Here is a 17,905-nt window from a genome sequence, read left to right on the forward strand (position 1 = left end):
TGCTGCCTCGATACACCGAGGAAAATTCCCTGTGGGGATATAATAGCCAATAAACCTAATAAAAGGGTTTTTTCCCATCACCTATGCCTGGGACTTTCAGATGTGTAATGGATCCATGTACGCGGCTTCCAGCCTGGACTACACCCCTCCCTAAGTAGTGCGAGAAACAATCTGGATCTAATCAGCAGCCCCAAGGTAATGGGCCATGACTTACAGATTTGTTAAAAAACCTTTCAGAACTGTCCTCTCCCTGCCTCCTGCCATTAGGAATGAAAACAAATATAACAGAGGAACCTTTTTTTAAATGTTCCCATCGCTAGGGCTAAATAAAACTCCTTGTCATTCACCTTCTGGAGCGGCAGGTCAGACCGATGCGTTTTGTAGGGAACAGGAGAAATCACAGATTTGTCACTGCAAAAAAAAAAAGAAAAAAAGAAAAACCAAAAATCATTGCAGCTGAGTTAAAAATAGCAAAGGCGTGAGATGCCGCTGCCAGCTCGGCACATCGGAGTGATGGGATGCCGGGGCGGCCGCCCCGCCGGCTGCATCCCTGAGCTGCACAAGCCCTGGGGCGGGCGGGGGGCACGAGGGCACACCGAGATAGGGCTGGGCACCGAAATGGGCAGCCAGGCTGCCACAGGGCACCTCGCTCCGCTTCTGCACCCCAGAGGAGATGGGGATACCCCCGAGGCACCCCAGGGCAGTGGGCGAGGGGGTTCGTGGTGGCAGACAGGATTTCCCCGCTTTGTGGCTTAGCGGGGAGAAATTCAGCCAGGGGTACCAAGACTGGTGCCGTGGTAGGCAGCAGCACCGGGAGCAGCCGCAGAGGGGAGGATGGGTGGCACGGGGACCTCGGCCATGCCCTGTGTCTCAGTGCAAACCCCATTTCTTCTGATTTTTGAGCAAGCAGCGAGCACTTCCCATATCACCTGCACACCCCACAGACAACTTCATTCTACGGCTTCACCGGAGGCCTGATCTGGTCCCGCGTGTGCCCTGGCATGTGGCCGTGCGCATCCACGCACGGCTCTGGGGTGAAACCTCCGCACCAGCAGCTCCCACCTGGCTTCAGCTAAAATTCCCCAGCAACAGTGGATAACAAAACTGAGGTGAACACTGCCCCGTGTGCTCATCCTGTTAGCATTTACATTGTTTATCTGTATTTGCACGGGAAGGCTTGCAATTGGGATAGCCTCGGCCAGCTCCCACTCTAAGCCTCGAGGGGATTTTGCTCACAACAAAATTATTTATCAAAACAAGTTTTCCCCTATTTTAATTTTTTTTTTCCTACTTGGGCAGGAAAATGCATCTCTCCAGCCCACAAAATTACCCTGCAGCTATGAGACTGACCGCAAACCTGAGCAGGACTGGCCTTCCCCCCTGCTGCCATCGCTGTCCTCAGCAGCCGCAGCACCACATGCAGAGCCCGGGTGGGGAGCGGGATGCAAAGCCTGGCTTGGTTCAGCTCAGGTCCCCTCAAAACCCACTGCCCCCTAAAATGTGCCACAACTGGCTCCAGCATCCTTGGGGACACACCAGAACCCTCCTAAAAGCCCTTTCTCCACTCTGAGCCATGCTGCCAGCTCAGGAGTGCCAGAAAATGGAATAATTTAGCCCAACAGGAGCCTGTTTTCTCCAAGAATAAACTGTAGGGAAATAAATGATAATAAAGTGCTCACCAGATTAGGGGATCTCTGCTCCAGTGCTAACTGGATGCCCCTCTCCATCCCCACACTGCCCTCTCCCCCTGCCCGACAGCCACCCCACATTATTAACAGCCTGGTAAACACAGCCTGTTGGTTATTACAAAGATGCCAAAACCTTACTACTTCTTGTTCCTTCCAGTTAATGTACCATAGCCGAGGATGAATTGCTATTACAAGGAACTAAAAATAAAAATGTTTCAGAGGCCGTAATTGGCTTGTCTTGTTGGGCTTTTTAAGGAGCCAAAGTACCAGTTCCAGGCTATTAGCCCTAAGGTTGTAGGAGAATGGTGTAAAATATTTCTTCATTAAAACCCTACCTTCTCCATAGAGGTGTTTTTCTTTAGGGTTTTTTTCCCCCCTTTCCATCTTCAGGGTTTTTTTTATTCTTTTCTTTTTAAAAGACGTGTGTTATCAAATAAGCTTTAGTTAAAAGAGGGCTTCGAAAGCCCAGAGGTGATATAAATAGACAGGGCTCGGTGCAGCTGGAGAACCAGCCAGAGCCTTCACTCATCTATTCAGGTCATTTTTCTACAAAATTTACGTAATATTCCTCAGTCGCATCTGTAATCTTGGGCCATTTTTAATAAACAGCACCAAATCTTGCAGTCCCTAGGGAGACGAGCCCTGTGCCAGCAAGCACCCAGCCCACCGGCGTGGGACAGGGACCAGCACCATCGCAGGCTGCCATCCCCCTATGAGTCAGTCAGGGGTGCCCAGGGCACTCCCTGGGATGGGGACTCTGGGTTTTTTTTTCCTTTTGAGGGTCTTTGGTGCTACTTGGTTATTAAGAGCTTTAGTTACTACCACTACTCCATATTAGCAAGAACCATGACAAAGCCAAAACCATTTATTCAACCCTTCTTTCAAAAGAAGCAGATGCTCTGCTGAGAGAGAGCACCAGCCATCCTGATGAGGATGGTGACGATGCCCCAGCAAAGCAACAATTTACAGGCAGAACTTTAAGATGGGCTTTAAGTCCTGCCACATGCAGAGCCTGTTCCAACCGATGGGAGCACCTCGGGGCTGCCCTCACCACTCACACAGAGCTGGGCACAGCAAAGGTCCCTCTGCGACTACAGCTCAGAGCAGCATGGCATTAAAATAAATAACAATGATATCAATAATGATGATGACCAATCTCTAGATAACACTACACAGCAGGGGAAGCTCAGCAGAAAAATTACAACAGACCCTTTTACTCTCTGCTTCTGCGCGAGGAGAAGGCTGACACATTCCTCTGTGAAACAACAACCCAATGGGTATTTACTACTTTGATTTTGTGATTTGAAGGTTGCTGCTAGAAGACAACTATTTCTGTTAGGTACAATTGCTATTTTTTGATAGCGTCTAGGCAATACCTTGTTAAAAAGGGCAAAACAACAGTTATTAATTACCCTAATTAACCCAATTCATGAGACACATTTGTGTGGCTGTCATGACAACTGCTTTGACTAACTTGCCAAGAATAGCTTAGCTGTCCATTCAAATAAATCCCTGATAATTACTAGTCTAGTTTACTGGGCTTCTGTGATAATAATAATTAGTGCTACTGTACAAAAGGTCGTGCTAAACAGTTTATGAATGATGCATTTCGCATGGTGATTACATGAGTCACGCAGCATCCAGCAAACGGACGCAGCCACGTTTCCAACGTGGCGAGATGCAATTAGATGGGAGCCTGTGGCTTCTCTGCTTGTGGACAGCATGGCGAACTGAGAGGGAGTCATTAAGGTCAGAGGAGAAACAACCAAGGAGAAGTTGGGTGAAGCTGGGAGGGCCACTGACCTGCCTCCTTGACAGCCAGGGTGTCCATCTGCCTGTCTGAACAGCCACCACAAGCCAGGAGATGGTACTCCACACCTAAGGAAGGCAGTGGTAGACACTGAAAAGCCTCCAAGCCTGACCTGTCACATGTTGGTATCTCACTTTGCCACCTCATTTCCCTCCCTGTCAATGACAGATAATCATGGGTCACCTCTCTGGTTTTGGCGTACTTCCTCATTATTAGGTTTCAGGATCAACAACAAAAGGGGGGTCAGGTCACCAAAGGCAACGTGAGCTGAGGGTGGACAGCTCCAGCCCTCTCCGTCTCCATCTCTACAGTAAGAAACCCTCCAACCTGCAGTTTGGGTGTCCCCACAACCAGCAGCAGCTGCAGCCTGTCCGGCAGTTGCTGGCTGTCCTGCAGGCCCCAGGCATCGCTCAGCCCAGCATCGCTGCTTCCGTGGCTGCTGCGGGCATGAGAAGAAAGGGCTACCTCCCCCAGCACCTTCCTGCGCTCCTGACATGGTTAGGCTTTCATTCACTTTCACAACGGGAAATCCAGGCCCGGCAAATGACATTTTTCCTTTGCTGAGGTTCGTAGGTGAAAACTGATCTGTGGGATTCCCTCTGGCTGCACCTATACAGAGGTGAGAGGGGACAGGACCGCAATGCCCCACCGCCAATGCTGCAAAACCCTGCAAAACCCCGGGGCAGACAGGGCAGCGGGGCAGGGACGGAGGCAGCACGCTCACATTTAATAGAGAGGACAGCTGTCAGCTCCATGGAAATCTATGAAATCACCCCATTTAGAATAAATTCTGATTAAATACCACATATGGTCCTTATTGTCCGTCCCTTGTTACCTATCACAAGAGGCATCTGCATGTAAACAGGGTCTTAATCTGCAAATATTTGTCTGCTACAGCACTCTCCTCCCTCACCCCCACCTGAACTTGCAATTATTCTTATTGATTGACTTTAAGAGAGCACCATGCACATGCCTCGAGCTGCCACGCGCCAAGCAAACAAGGGAACAACGCCGGGCTCCGCTGTAATCATTACCAGGGCGAGCAATTGCCCTGTCACACATGGCAGGTTATGGCTTCAGACTGGAGGCAGCAAGGCCAGATGAACGCTTAAAACGTCGTTACAGTGTGAAAAGCAAGGATGTAGAAATGACACCTCCTTTCTCAACAAATCTGTTCCTGAGCATCTCCCAGCTCTGCAGAGATTTCATCTCATTAAGCCTGAAGAGCCAGCATGGCCCTTGGAGGGGGTACATGGGCTCGCATCCTCTTTGCATGCCAAAATAAGCTCTGATAAGGACGTTTTCAATCTGGGAAAAGATGGATTTGAAGTTCTGAGAAGGATTTCAGTGCTGGAGCCTGAGCCCAGGCTACCTGTGCATCACCTGCAGCCCTGGCCAAAAGTATGTGCTAGAAGACGAGGTGCTTATATTAGACCAACGAGGAGAAATTAGGGAAACCTGATGCTGAGCAGAACCTTCTCCAGTTTTCCCAAGTGAAGTTCGCAGCCTGGTTCAATATGTTAGTGCCTAATGAAGGTTTCCCCCATATTCTGCAGGGTATAATCATTCTCCTCCTAATGAGCGTGTGTTAATGGCATATTAATGCTGACAACAACTAAGTGCAGAGAACAAGAGATGAACATATTCCAAAATTTGTCTTTTTTTTCCAAACAAAGGAATCCATCATGCAGCTGAGCGAGCCCCAGCCCAGCGGGAGCCTGTGGCTCCCATGGCAATGCTGCCAGCTCTGGTCCACGGGCTCACCATGGGATGCAGAGCCCGTATGGGACCATGGCTTTGCTCTCTCACTAACCCAACCCCTGCAATTAATTGACGTAGAGGGAAGGATCTCAGCCCAAGCACGGTATTTCCCCCCCAAACAGGGGACACAGCCACAGTGGGGGCTGAACAAGAAAGCAGAGGAACCGCTTGCAAACGTCTAGAAAAGCGTTTCACTGGGCAGACAGGTTTGGATGCTGTTTCTAAGCCAACAGCCATGTGGATTTGATTACTAAATGTCACTGAAGCTGGGCCCCTGCCAGAGCATCCAGATGTGAATCTGAATATGAAAAGTCCAGGAGGGAGCAGGTGACGGGAGTTGCAGACGTGGGCACCAAGCCCCCATCCTGGTGCTGGTGTCCCAGCCCATCTGGATTTGAGTTACCAAGTTTATGTAAGCTCGCAGGCATGGAAAAGAACACACATAAAATGGGTGTTTTCCTGTTGTTTCATCTTTGTTTGTGAAGACGGCTCCCAAAACACTGACAGGTCCCCAAAAGTAGCATCAATCTGCCCCACGGGCATGCTGCCCACTACCAGGTGCTGCAGGGAGGTGCGGAAGCCTAATTCCCTAATGGTCTCACTCCCGTGTGCTCCCACCAGCACATACATTTAGACTTTCAGATCGATAATCAATGCTAGAATCAATAGCAGGGAATTTAGCTACATTATAAAAACAGTAAAATCAGCCAATACTGAGAAATGACTATTGAGTCCTGTGTTTTCTGTACTCACTTAGTCTAATAATGGTGAATGATATTTTCCAAGTACATTATTCAGCAATAAAACTGCCGAATTATTTGATCTCTTTCTAACCTTTATGATTCTAAGCACTCTTTTTGACCCAGATTGAATGAGGCAACATCTGCAGAGCCTTTCACAAAATTGTACTCAGCGTGCACTATTGTAGGTCCGCTGCCAAAGATAAATGTTATTATTTTAAAGCCATCATCCTCCTAATAGATGAGCAAACGCACTGCATTAGCATAGCCTGCAGAGCTCGAGCACGGGTGAGAAAATGCCAGAGGGTTTTCGCTTAATGGAATTTTACATACCTGACTTAGGATGGGTTAATGCAATCTAGCAACACGGGAATTTTAAAACCTGCCCTGTGGCATACACCTGCCATTACAAAAGATGGTATAATCCGACAAGCTCCAGATCCCCGTGAGAACTAAGAAGGATTCACGTCCAGATCTCCGGTGGCCAAGAGGGCGTTGAGACGAGGACCTCATCTACATGGCTCTGACGCACACAGACCTATGCTGTTTATCACAGACCCGCCCCATGTGCTGGGTGTGAGGAGGAGGAGCGGCTGGGGTTACCTGCCGTGCGCTGAGGGTTTCCCTCAGCGGGTGTATGCAGTGCAGTGCCTGCAATGCACGTCTGTCCGCTGCAGTGTTAGCAGTCGCTGCCCTCCAGCCTTCGCCAGTCTAACGAGAACTCACCATAATTCTGTGTTAAACAGGGAGTCACTTCGAGGCTAAGTACTAACCACTTGCCCGGCTGACATCAGCCATTACTTCACTCCAAATTTAGACTAGAAACTAGAGGAAGACACTGAAGCAATGATGCTGTGGTCTCTTCTCCAGCAAACCCTCCAACATGTGCTATGGGCAAGCTCTGCCCCAAAAGACACAGTGAAATTAGGAGCCGTCAATGGCCTCATTGTCCCTTTGCTGAACCCTGGGCCATGCTCTCTTGGGGACGGCGGGGACCGGGACCACAGGAGACCCCAGGAGACAACTCATACCACAGCCCTGTGAGGGTAGCACTGCCTGCAGAGCACCCCATCCATTGCCAATTCAGAGCACGCTCTAATTTAAATTATAATTACACTTATAAGTACACAGATTACAACTATTTATGCTACAAATAAGACCATCCTGTATTTTAATTAAGAGAAAATGATTGGAACTCAACTATAGCCTCTACTGGGAACAATATCTAATCATTTATTGAAGCAAGGCCATGCCCAGCCCTGTAGGCAGCCTGGCAGGGAAGGGGGAGTGGGCAGGGTTGGGGGTCCCCCCATCTGAACCCTCACACCAGAGTGGGAGCCACTGTCTGAGGGGACGAGAGGGGTGAGAGGAGAGGTCTCCCAGGAGAGATGGAGGGCTCATCGCTGGAGAGCTGGCAGGCAGAACCTGTGGATGGAGGCAGGCAGGGGATGAAGGGCAGGCAGGGCTCTGCCCTTGCCAGCTGAGGGGAATTTAGGAAAGACCCAAGCAGGGCACCCGCAGAGAGGGCAGGAGCTGAAGGACCTGGGAGGGCACCTGGCTGAGGAGCTTCTCTGGCTCAAAGCCCTCAGGAAGGACTTCAGGAGATGGCAGCTGGAAAATACAGCTCTTCCACAGAGCCAAGCAGATGCACAGAAGGTTATTCAAAGGCTGTGTGCACTTGGCCTTAACGATACCTTCGCACGCAGTGTGTGCTTTATGCAAAGTAAACGACAGGGAGAAACCACAGAGTTTAAATCGCTCAATAGAACAGGAATTCATTTGGAAACTACTATAAGAAAGGTCACAAGTATCATGCAAGACCACCCTTTTGTTGTAATTTAAAAAAAAAAAAACGTACTATAAATCTTTCCTAATTTAAGGGAATTAAATCTTATCTGCCGTGTAAATATAGTTACAGGAGGTTTTTTTATAGACTCAACAAGTAAGAGTTATGCATGAGGAATTCAAATTTACTAAAAGGAAAACAAGACAAGCCTCTCTGCTTTCAGTGAAAGTGAACCATAAAACCCAAACCAGTAGCATAAAAACGAATGAAATATCTATATGGTTATATGACATATTATATACTTATTTATATAATTAGGTACAATATGTAATAATTCTATACACTTTATATGCTTATAAATATATTGTGTATATCATATAGCCTATAGTATACAACAGATAATATATAAAATATACAGTATGTAATATATAATGATAGAATCACGTCCATGTTGAGCACTCTTGGTCTTGCCATCAGAGGAGAGGGTTCTTACTGTTAAATACAGCTTGGCTACTGCCACTACACCACACACCAGCCCTCATTCCTCCACAGACCCTTGCAGCGAACCCCCTTGGTCCCACCCAGCTGGGACACTGCTGCGGGCTGGAAAGCCCCTGGAAAACCCAAAGAGGTGCTGGGATGGGGTCACAGCCCCGTACCACCCTACAAAACATACATGGCTTAGTGGTGGACTTGGCAGGTTTGGGTTTACAGTTGGACTTGATGATCTTAAACGTCTTTTCCAACCTAAATGATTCCATGATTCTATGAAAAGCCAAAGCCTGTTGAACTAAAGGCTAAATCACAGCGCAGCGAGCGTGGCCATCAGTGAGAGACATGGTTAAACGTGAATGGGAGCTGGAGTATTTATCTCTGTTGCAACGTACTCAAATGAATTTTTCCAAACGGAGAGCTTGGAGCGATTACATTAGGAGATGTATAATTTGGTTAGGCTGACCTCGGAACGGAATAAAAAGCTGCTGATTTCCATAATGTCAGCCTCCGACGCTTGGAGAGGTCAGGGAACATGCAGCAATACACAAAACACTTTGGGAGTAGTTAAGCCGAGGGACTTGCCGGGACTTGCTATTGCGGGGGACATTTGGAGTTAGTAGGGAGAGCATCCAGGGAGGTTTGGGGTTCCCACCCTGCAGGCTCTGGTCCCCCGGGAGGTGCAGCGTGCCCGCTGGCTGCCCTGGCAGGGACTGGTGAGCCTTCCCCAGGGAGAGGATAACCAGTCGCTACCTAAGGCTGAAAGCACCGCTCCTCTTCGGTGGGCTCTCGGAGAATAAAGGCTGCCGCTAGCTCCCAGAGAGGGATGCACAGGCACAGAAACACAGAGGCACTAATGAGAGCCATGACCTGTGCTTACCCATCGCGGTGCGCATCGCAGGCACAAAAAAGTGCTGAGTTACAGTGACCTCCCAAGGAGAAAACAAGACTGGCAACGCTCGCTGCGAAGTCAGCCTTCCGACTAGTCGAACATCATCGCTGATAATGCTTTAATTATTCTCTCTGCTGAAAATAAGCCTTATTTCAACAGCCTGGCATGTCTCAGCACCACAAACTTTCTCAGGGTTGGAAATTATCTCCTTTTTTTTCCCCCCTGCTCTATACACAGTATTACTCAGAAGCAAGCCAAATCCCTTCCAATTATGTATCATGACGTTTCCCCAGCGTTACACTAAAGCAAGGCCCTTCACTTCTAAATGGCATGGTTTATAACAAATTGTCTGTTATACCAGACAGAAACTGATTTCCTCAAACCCAGCATATTAAAGTGAGTACATTCATTCTGGTTGTAACACACAAAATGTGATTATAACAGACACTTTGGGGGCTTTTTAAGGCTAGCAGAGAAGAGGAGGATAAGCTGGAGGGGAAGAAAGAATTGACAAGTAGAGAAATGACAGAGAAAGAGGAACAGCCACGCTGATTTCATTTCTTACAAAACAAAAATCTTTGTGTGTTGGAGAAATGTGCTTTAGTTAACACCGCCAGATAGCCAGAGCAAAAACTGCCGGTGTCGCCTGAAATGAAAATTGCTCTATTGTGCTTAGAAAACCATTTCCTACAGTTAGGAGAACGCTTTCCAGGTAGTAAAAAGCATATCTGAAACCAACAGGGCCTTATCCTGCAACTGTTGCTCGCTCAAATAATCCCCACTGCCACAAGGAGCCCAAACGAAATCAGTGTGAGTGAGGATTACGCAGGAGTGTATCAAGGTTGGGGGATTAGACCAGGATTATCACTAAAACCAGTAATTCCCCATCTTACTGATGGTGGCCACCAGCTCGGGAGATGGCAAATCACCACTGCCACGACCCCCCCAGGGCTGGGGCCGCACGCAGGTCCGGGAGCTGTCGGGCATGTGGGTCCTTGGAGGACTCGAGTCCTGCTGGATCAGTGGCTGCTCCACCTTGACCTCCTCCAGCGGGACCTGCCAAAGCAGCACCAGAGCAAGGCTGTGCCTAATCCACACCCCACTTATGGTGTAACAGCCATGCTCCTGCTTCCCTTCCCTGTCGCTGCCACGACGGAGCCATCCTGGACCCCCAGAAAGAGTCAGTCCTGAACCTCCATGTTAATTCCACATGTGGACGTCTGACCTCTCAAACAAGGCTCGTCCATTCCCATTTCACACCTCCTCGCCTCTCCCATGCTGGGTCCTGCCAGGGACCAGCCACCACTGCAACCCCAGAACAGTCCGAGGGGCAGAGCAAGCTGCCATGCCCCGGGGGATGCTCCTCGTCCCACGGCAGCACGTGATGCTGCAGCACCGTTTCCCAAAGTGGCACAGATTTTGGATGCAAAACTGTCTCTGAAACACAGATGCAGCCATTACACGCACATTGGTTTTTTTTAAAACCATGAAGTCAAAATCCAGGCATGTAAGTGTTACCCAAGGGTGGCTGCTCTACATGCGAGTCGTGTCCCGAGGATCCTAAAAGGCTCAGCATTCAGACCGGTTTCCACACCACCCCAATGCAACGTGCATTTTTATCAAGGAAGCTGCTTAATGGCTCCTGCTAATTTTGATTTTTAATCTCCTGGTAAAACTTCCAGTAATATACGCGCAAAACCTGACAACAAGCCCTTTTGGTTTCAAAGCTGACTTCTCCTCCAGCTCGGTAGGAAGGAAAAAAAAAAGCCCTCAGCAGCAGCAAAGCCTCTGACCGGCAATGCCCTTGCAGCTCCAACATGTCCCACTCTCCCTCCTGCAAAACAAGTTGAAATACTAACGGGGGCCAAGCCTCCCGCTGTCAGCCACGATCACCAGAGCCGCTCACAAATGCTTTTTGCCATCGCTGCCTACAGTCACAAGGATGCTAAAAGGCCATGGGCAGGGGTCCCCGAGTGGTACCCCAGCACCCAAGGAACCACCGCAGGTCCAGAACTCCCCTGGGATGCCCCCCGCCACCTCCCAATGCTCTCTTGGCAGCTGTGCCCTGGCACAAACAGAGCTGGCAGCTGAGCCCGGCCCCCACCCAAGGGGAAAAGCTTTTCAAGGGTTGTCTCAAACTTTTTTTGCATCCTCAGAGTGGGTTTGCAGCCCCCACTCTTTAATCCTTTCTGGATCAGCAGGGAAAGGTGAGGAGCACCAACGAACCAAATTACCACCGGCACGGCACTGCCAGCCCCGAGACCTGCCACCGTGCGTACCGCTGCCGCGGGAGGAAACATTTTCTGAAGCTCCACAAACAACCCATCCTTGGGGACTTTTATTTCAAGGTTCCTGACTGTTAAAGTAAATGAGCTTCACATTAAAGACCAGCTACATTGCAAACACACTGCTGCTAGGACAGCGCGTGTCTGCAGAGGCAAGCACTTACTCCCAGCCACAACCATCATATGCTAGGCGACACCGTCAGCGACACGTTTACCTCTGTATTTTATCTTTTATCAACCGATGCTTTGCCTTCCCATCAGGAAAAGTCACTCCTAGGTGGAGCAGCAGCAATATCTCCCCGATGCTGACACCTCGTAAAGGCTCCCAGGGGAAATGCCGGCGGCCTCATCACTGGAGGCGATTCAAACCAGCCCAGACAAAGTCCCGCTGGATGCACTGCAGGGAATGGTTTGGCTCTGGAAAGCCTGGGCAGGAATTGTATTTATTAAATCGTCACCACCTGGAGGTGTACCAATAACACACTTCATAGGCATATCATCACACCGCAACACCTGCTAAGGCACCGACGGGCTACGGTGGGTACGAGGCTGCGACGCTCCCCCGTGGAAGCATCCTTTATGGAGTTTCTGTGTCACCCTGTGTGCCAGGACAGGGCTGTCACTCTAGTCACCACTGAACCTACTCACTCTCAGGGGCCACCTGGATTTTTAGGAGCCAGTAGAACCCACACCGCCAGCAAGATAACTTCCCTTGCAACAGCTGGAAGCATAATACTGGGACTCTGCCAAAAAACATAAAAATTCCCACCCTAAAGCAAACTTCCAAACAACTTCCAGTTGAGATTTCTCCTCCCCGTGTCCTGGCCCTGCCCTTTTGTCCAAAAGCATCCCCAGGGAGCGAGAAGATCCCTGCCAGGACACGCTGCTCTCCCTGAAAGCACCCACCCACGAGCTGCTGGTCCCTTAGCAAGACTGGAGAGCCGCCAGCTGCCCTCCTGCACGCTCACGGGGCTGCTGGAGGGCACATTTTAAGCTGACACTCCATGGCACTCGTTACAACAGACACATTTATTTCTCCAGGCAAGATACCAGCTCTTTGCAGTGCATCCCACCTGCACGAGTGATGGGGAAATGAGGCAAGCTGGAGCCACAGGGAGAAGCAACAAGAGTCCTGGCTGCTTCACACGAGGGTGCACAAGGTGGTGGGGCTCTTTGGAGAGCACATGCTGCCGGACCCCAGGCTAACCGCTACGTCGAGGAGGAACACGGGCAACCTTGCCTTCGGCCTGCAGCTGCCTGTTAACTTTATCAGCTGCGCTATGATGTTCCCAATAGTCCTTCCCTCCTTCCCAGCACTGCAGACCTCTTGCTGCCGGCGCGCACTTCTGGCTAATGCCAACATGTGATGGATTTTATGACTGAATTTTGTCTGTGGCAGTGAATCACAGGCTGACAGGGTGCTCCTCTGCTTGATGCCTGTAGCAAGGCACCAGCCAGAGATGCGCTTGAGACCCCTCTCCAAAGGAGACCGCTCCAGAAAGGCAGGGATTCCTCAGGGACCACTGCCCTCAGCATCCCAACAGCAATGGTCACCCACAACCTTAGGATGCATGCCCCCAGGCAGCACCCTGAGCCCCAGCTGGGACCCAGCAAAGAGCACAGGCAAATCTGAGCATCAATGTGATGGTGGTGTTTCCCACTCCCAGCCTGTCCAGGCACAGCACAAAGTGCAGGCGGATTTAGTAGCAGCTCCTCTGCCTTATTTAACCAGAGACAGTCTTATCCCAAACTGCTCTGACTCAGACTCAGATGCAAAGTCCCTGCCTCTCTCCATTGGGGCATCTGGGAGGAGCAGAGCCCACTCAGTTCTATGGCTGGATACATGCAAGTAGAATATATGAGTGCTTATATCCAGGTCATTTCTATTCACTTATTGCTGAGAAACTCTATTACAGCCTTTATATGAACACCTGAAGTTAAATCAAGCTTTAATTCTGTGGACCAGCACGGAGTTGCTCCTGCCATACCTTCCCAGATGCAGGGGGGGCTCCCAGCCCCGCAGGCACAGGCAGCTGCACTGGGCTGTGCTGGTGTACCCATGCAGAAGTTGCCTCCTCACAGCATCTCAGCGGGTAGCCTTGAGGAGGCAATGCCATACGGCGAGGAGCCTGTCCACACAAGGGCGAGAGAGGTTCAAAACGCAGGCTGGGCAGAAGAAGGCTAAGCGCCCACGATCTGTCATGGAGATCCTGACAACCCCCTCCTGACCGTCTGGTCATCGAAGTGGTCATTTGAGTGACCAGCAGTTGGGCTGGGAGCACCGCAAAACTGGGCCGACACCAGTACATGACCTCTCGGGAGCTGGTTCTGTAGCCTTAGTGGAGGTTAAACACCAGGGTTCAACGAGCATTTTGCCAATACAAAAGCTGCAGGATCAGGCCCGCCGGCACCAGTCCTCTCCAGCAGCCCTGCAGACTCTCTCTTGCAGAGGGCCAGGCTCTGCTCTCCATAGCGCAAGTATAAATCTGAAGCAGCTCCACTGTCTTCAGCAGCATCATTTTGCATTTACACCAGCACACTGAACGCAAAACAGAGCAAGCCATAAATATTTCAGCTGCTTTTCCAGCTTTGTTATTCTGTTCAAAGCAGGAAACATGACAAACCTTTGATTGCTTTGCTTAATACCAAACAATAATTCAAAGAGAGACAAACAAGCAACATTAAATGATGCCTATGATGTACAGGAAAGCCGATGAATTAGAAGAACCTGATGAGAATGACGTGGATCGGAGTGGCCCCTTTCCCTGCCTTCGGCAGGTACCATGCATCCCTCCCACGCCAGCCGGCGTGCGCCCGTCCTGCATGGCGTGGGGACGGCACCGGGCCAGGCGTGCGGGCGGTCACAGCGCAGCATCCTGCGCTGCCTGCATCCCCAGCACGACCCGCTGCCTCCAGAGCAAAGCTGCCAGCACTGCTTTCAACAACCTTTTAAAAAACTCCTGTGAAGACCACGAGCGTCTCCTCCCTTGAGCATCACCGCACTTAAAATCCACTTGCAAAGCAGCCACCTCCAGGCTCCCGGCAGCACAGAGGCAGCTTGGCCTGGCCCATGAGCGCCGGCATCCCCGCCTGGGCATCTCTGAGGGTCTCTGCAGTGTCTGGGGGTGAAACATCCACCCATCACCATGTGTCGGGGCTGCCCCAGAACCTGCAAGGTGGGTGCCTGCCGCTCCGCCCTGCCCGTCCTCCATCACTACCTCGCCCCGGGGTGTCCAACACACGGAAAGCACCACTGCCTGTTCTCTCCACGTCGTTTCGGCAGCGCTTACACCAACAGACCCGCAGGCCGTGGTCCACGTGCAAACCCGTTATTGATGCCCCGGGGGCATGGGCTGCCCACCCGCACTCACCTCTGGCAGCGGCATCCCATTGATGATGAGGTCAGGCTGCTGGGGGCTCTGCCCCGTGAAGGTGTGATGGTAAATGTGGTTGGAGCCGGTGTTCCTGTTGTTCTGGCTCTCCACGTTGAGGAAGGTGCTCTCAGAGCGGCGGCAGCCCAGCGGCAGGGTCTGCTGGTGGTAGTCGAAGTAGTTGAGGGATGAAGTGAGAGAGGAGCAGCTCACAACGTTCATTTTATCCGTCTCTTCCACATCCCGCGGTACCAGGCGGATATCATTCTTGCTGATTTTCTTCTTCTTGCTCGATTTCTTTTGATGCCCGTAGGAGTATTCTGCAATTCTGGGGGACAGAATGAAAATGAATAGCTGAGAGCATCCCAAACCCTGCCCCGCTAAATAACAGGCAGAAACCCGGAGGGCTTGGCCCCCATCTCCATGTAGGCTTCTTAGTCATGCACATTACGTCATGTTTTGGGTCTGGTGGCATGACATGGTCTTTAGCTTATTTTCATATGTATAATGCTTTCAGGTCAAATATGAAAAATAATGGGAAGGAATAATGTCTCTGTTTTTTTGTAGTGTTTGTAATTGCTGATATTTAGTTACTAGGAGTAAAGTCCAGCCTGCAGAAGAGAAAAATGGAGATGTTAAAATCCATGAACTGAAAAGGGTACCTGCATTCATTTCCATGCATAATAAGGATTTTAAAAGTGATTTAATTTGGTCCCTGTAATGAAAATTCAAAATGAATAGCAGATTTTTTTCCCAGTTCATTTTCCATAGCAGTAAATAAAGCAGACCCAGAAGCAGTCCTAGCTGGCAAGCTCTATTCTCTCACACTCCAAAGGCTGTTTGTTTATTAATGCTTTATCCAAATTGCTGGTGTTTTGACTATCTCCTGATAATACCTGATAACTTGAAATCTTTTCTCCAACCACATCCTATTCCTCCCTCTCCCCCCGACATGCACACCCCCTTCTGCTGGGAAATGCTTTCGCCTTCTAGAAATTGGAGAACAACAACTGTGTTTTGCAAAGAGAAATGATCCTTTTTGACCTTTTTTTTTTTTTTTTACTGCATGCTTTTTTTTCTCTGCCTTTCTTTCCCTCTTTGCTTCACACCTGCTAAAAGAATCAACTGATGAAGTGCCTTGTTTGCCTTCTGCAAAAACACCAGAGGAAAAAAGTTACCATAAAACACCACTCGAGCAAATAATGACAAATATGACTGCACCTTGCATTAACTGGGTATGCTCAGAGTGACTGTGGCTCCTCTTTCCACAGGGAGCAACACAGCCCCAGCCAATGCCCCACAGATGAATTTGTACATGCACAGCACTAGGCAGCTCGGTATTTCCCAGGGAAGCTCATCAAATGCTACCCACAGTCAGAAATACACATTTTAAAGTCGGGACTTTGCTCCTCTTCTTGTTATGGTAACAGCATTAAAAAAAAAAAAAAACAAAAAACAAAAAAATCCAATAGCTGCAACAGAAATAATGGGATGAATAAATAATACAGTTTATCTAGAAAGGCAAATATTGGACAAATATTCTTGTTCCAGAAAGCTAATTGCCTGAGCATGAAAATGCCACCAAGTCGAACAGCTCTCATATAACCTTATGTGCCTCATAAATTAACACATGCTATGAAAACTCTCCAGAACATCTAAAATAAGGCACTGCAAAGCCTAAAGGCACGCACCCAGCATGGGGAGAGGGTGCCCTATGGTCACAGCCGCTGCTGAGCCTACCTGGCGCTGCTCTACCTCTGCAGCTGACTTCTCCTGCTCAGATGCACACTGATAACAGCCCCTGCATCCCCCTGAGCGTGCAAATAAATCAGGGGCAGGCAGGGATTTCTGTTGTGCCAACAATCTATATGCTGCTGACTCGTCTAACAATGCTTGATGAAGCTTTAATTGTTTTGTTTACCTAAATGTTTAAGTTTGGCAATGCGAGAGCCCAATTATTTCCTGCAGGCATTCATTTTGCTGTCCTTTCTCTATTGACCAATTATTTAATTAAACTGCACTTCATTAATCCCTAAGCCGTCACAGTAAACCCAGGGCTTATACATATGTGTGAAGCTGTTAGGGGCACCGCCACAACGTGTTTTTAATCCATTCAGGTCCTATTCTCTTCTAATGGGCCGAGCTGGCAAGAAATCTGGTGTACGAGCTTTCACTTGAAGCTAGACATCCCATAATACAGCACAGACCGACCTTTATTTGCAGATGATTTTTCCCCCATCGAGCAAAAAGGCTTATAAACGCACTTTACGCTGTGAAAACGGGGTATAAAACCCAAACTCTCCAGCATTATTTCTGCGTAAATAAAACTTTAAAGACTGCACATCCCTCTGCGCCACAGAATTGCTGGGGGCGAGCGTGCGTTTCCAAGGTAGAGCAAAATTAATTTCCATCCCTCCCCTCTGAAACGACTCGGTGCCGAAGGAATGGAGAAGTCATGGCTATTTCACTAGTAACAGGATTAAACCATTTATGAGGCATTGCAGCTGCTCTTTTATGGCATCTGATTGATATTCATGTGTGGTTAGCATTTGTCTCCTAACTTGTGTAACACAGAGAATAGTAAAAGAGAGACAATAATCGCCGGGCTGTTACATATTCAGGGGACTGGATTTCCCCTATCAGCCTTTCAGCGGCTCCGGGCGTGGGGCTGACCTCCCCTCCAGCATTTCGGACCCAGGAGCACGCCTCCAGCCAGGGCAAAATAACACAGCGCTGCAAAAAATCCTCCCTGGCCCCATCGCTCCCAGCCCAACCGGCCGCGCTGGGTGCTGGAGCAGTGTATCGGGGGGAACTGGGTGATTTTCACCACTATTTTATCCAGTTGGCCCCATCGTCAGCCGTGGCGAGGAGCCGCATCGGGCGCACAATAGCTCTTTTGAACGGCGAGCAAGGGCTTACGGATGCCACCGCGGCCGCTCGCCCCGTCTGCTGCGGGGATGCTGCGGTGGGCTGGGGGGGTTCCCCCCTCACAAGCACCGGGGAGCTGCGCTGGGGACCGGGGGCTGCCCACGGGAACCAGCCATGCTGCTGTAAAACTGTTCTCCCCCCTTTCTGCGACG

The 17,905-nt window shown here is 49.8% G+C and overlaps 1 protein-coding gene across 1 annotated transcript in view; it reads right to left on the reverse strand.

Moving 5' to 3' along the window:
* Positions 1-17,905, reverse strand: part of PCDH19 (protocadherin 19) — a 60,562-nt gene that overhangs the window by 40,245 nt on the left and 2,412 nt on the right. The window contains exon 2 of the mRNA XM_074882836.1: positions 14,826-15,153. Coding sequence (XP_074738937.1) covers positions 14,826-15,153 — 328 coding nt within the window. The remainder of the gene's footprint in view (positions 1-14,825; positions 15,154-17,905) is intronic.

Source organism: Strix uralensis, chromosome 13 (genome assembly GCF_047716275.1).
Source record: "Strix uralensis isolate ZFMK-TIS-50842 chromosome 13, bStrUra1, whole genome shotgun sequence".
Taxonomy (NCBI): Eukaryota; Metazoa; Chordata; class Aves; order Strigiformes; family Strigidae; genus Strix; species Strix uralensis.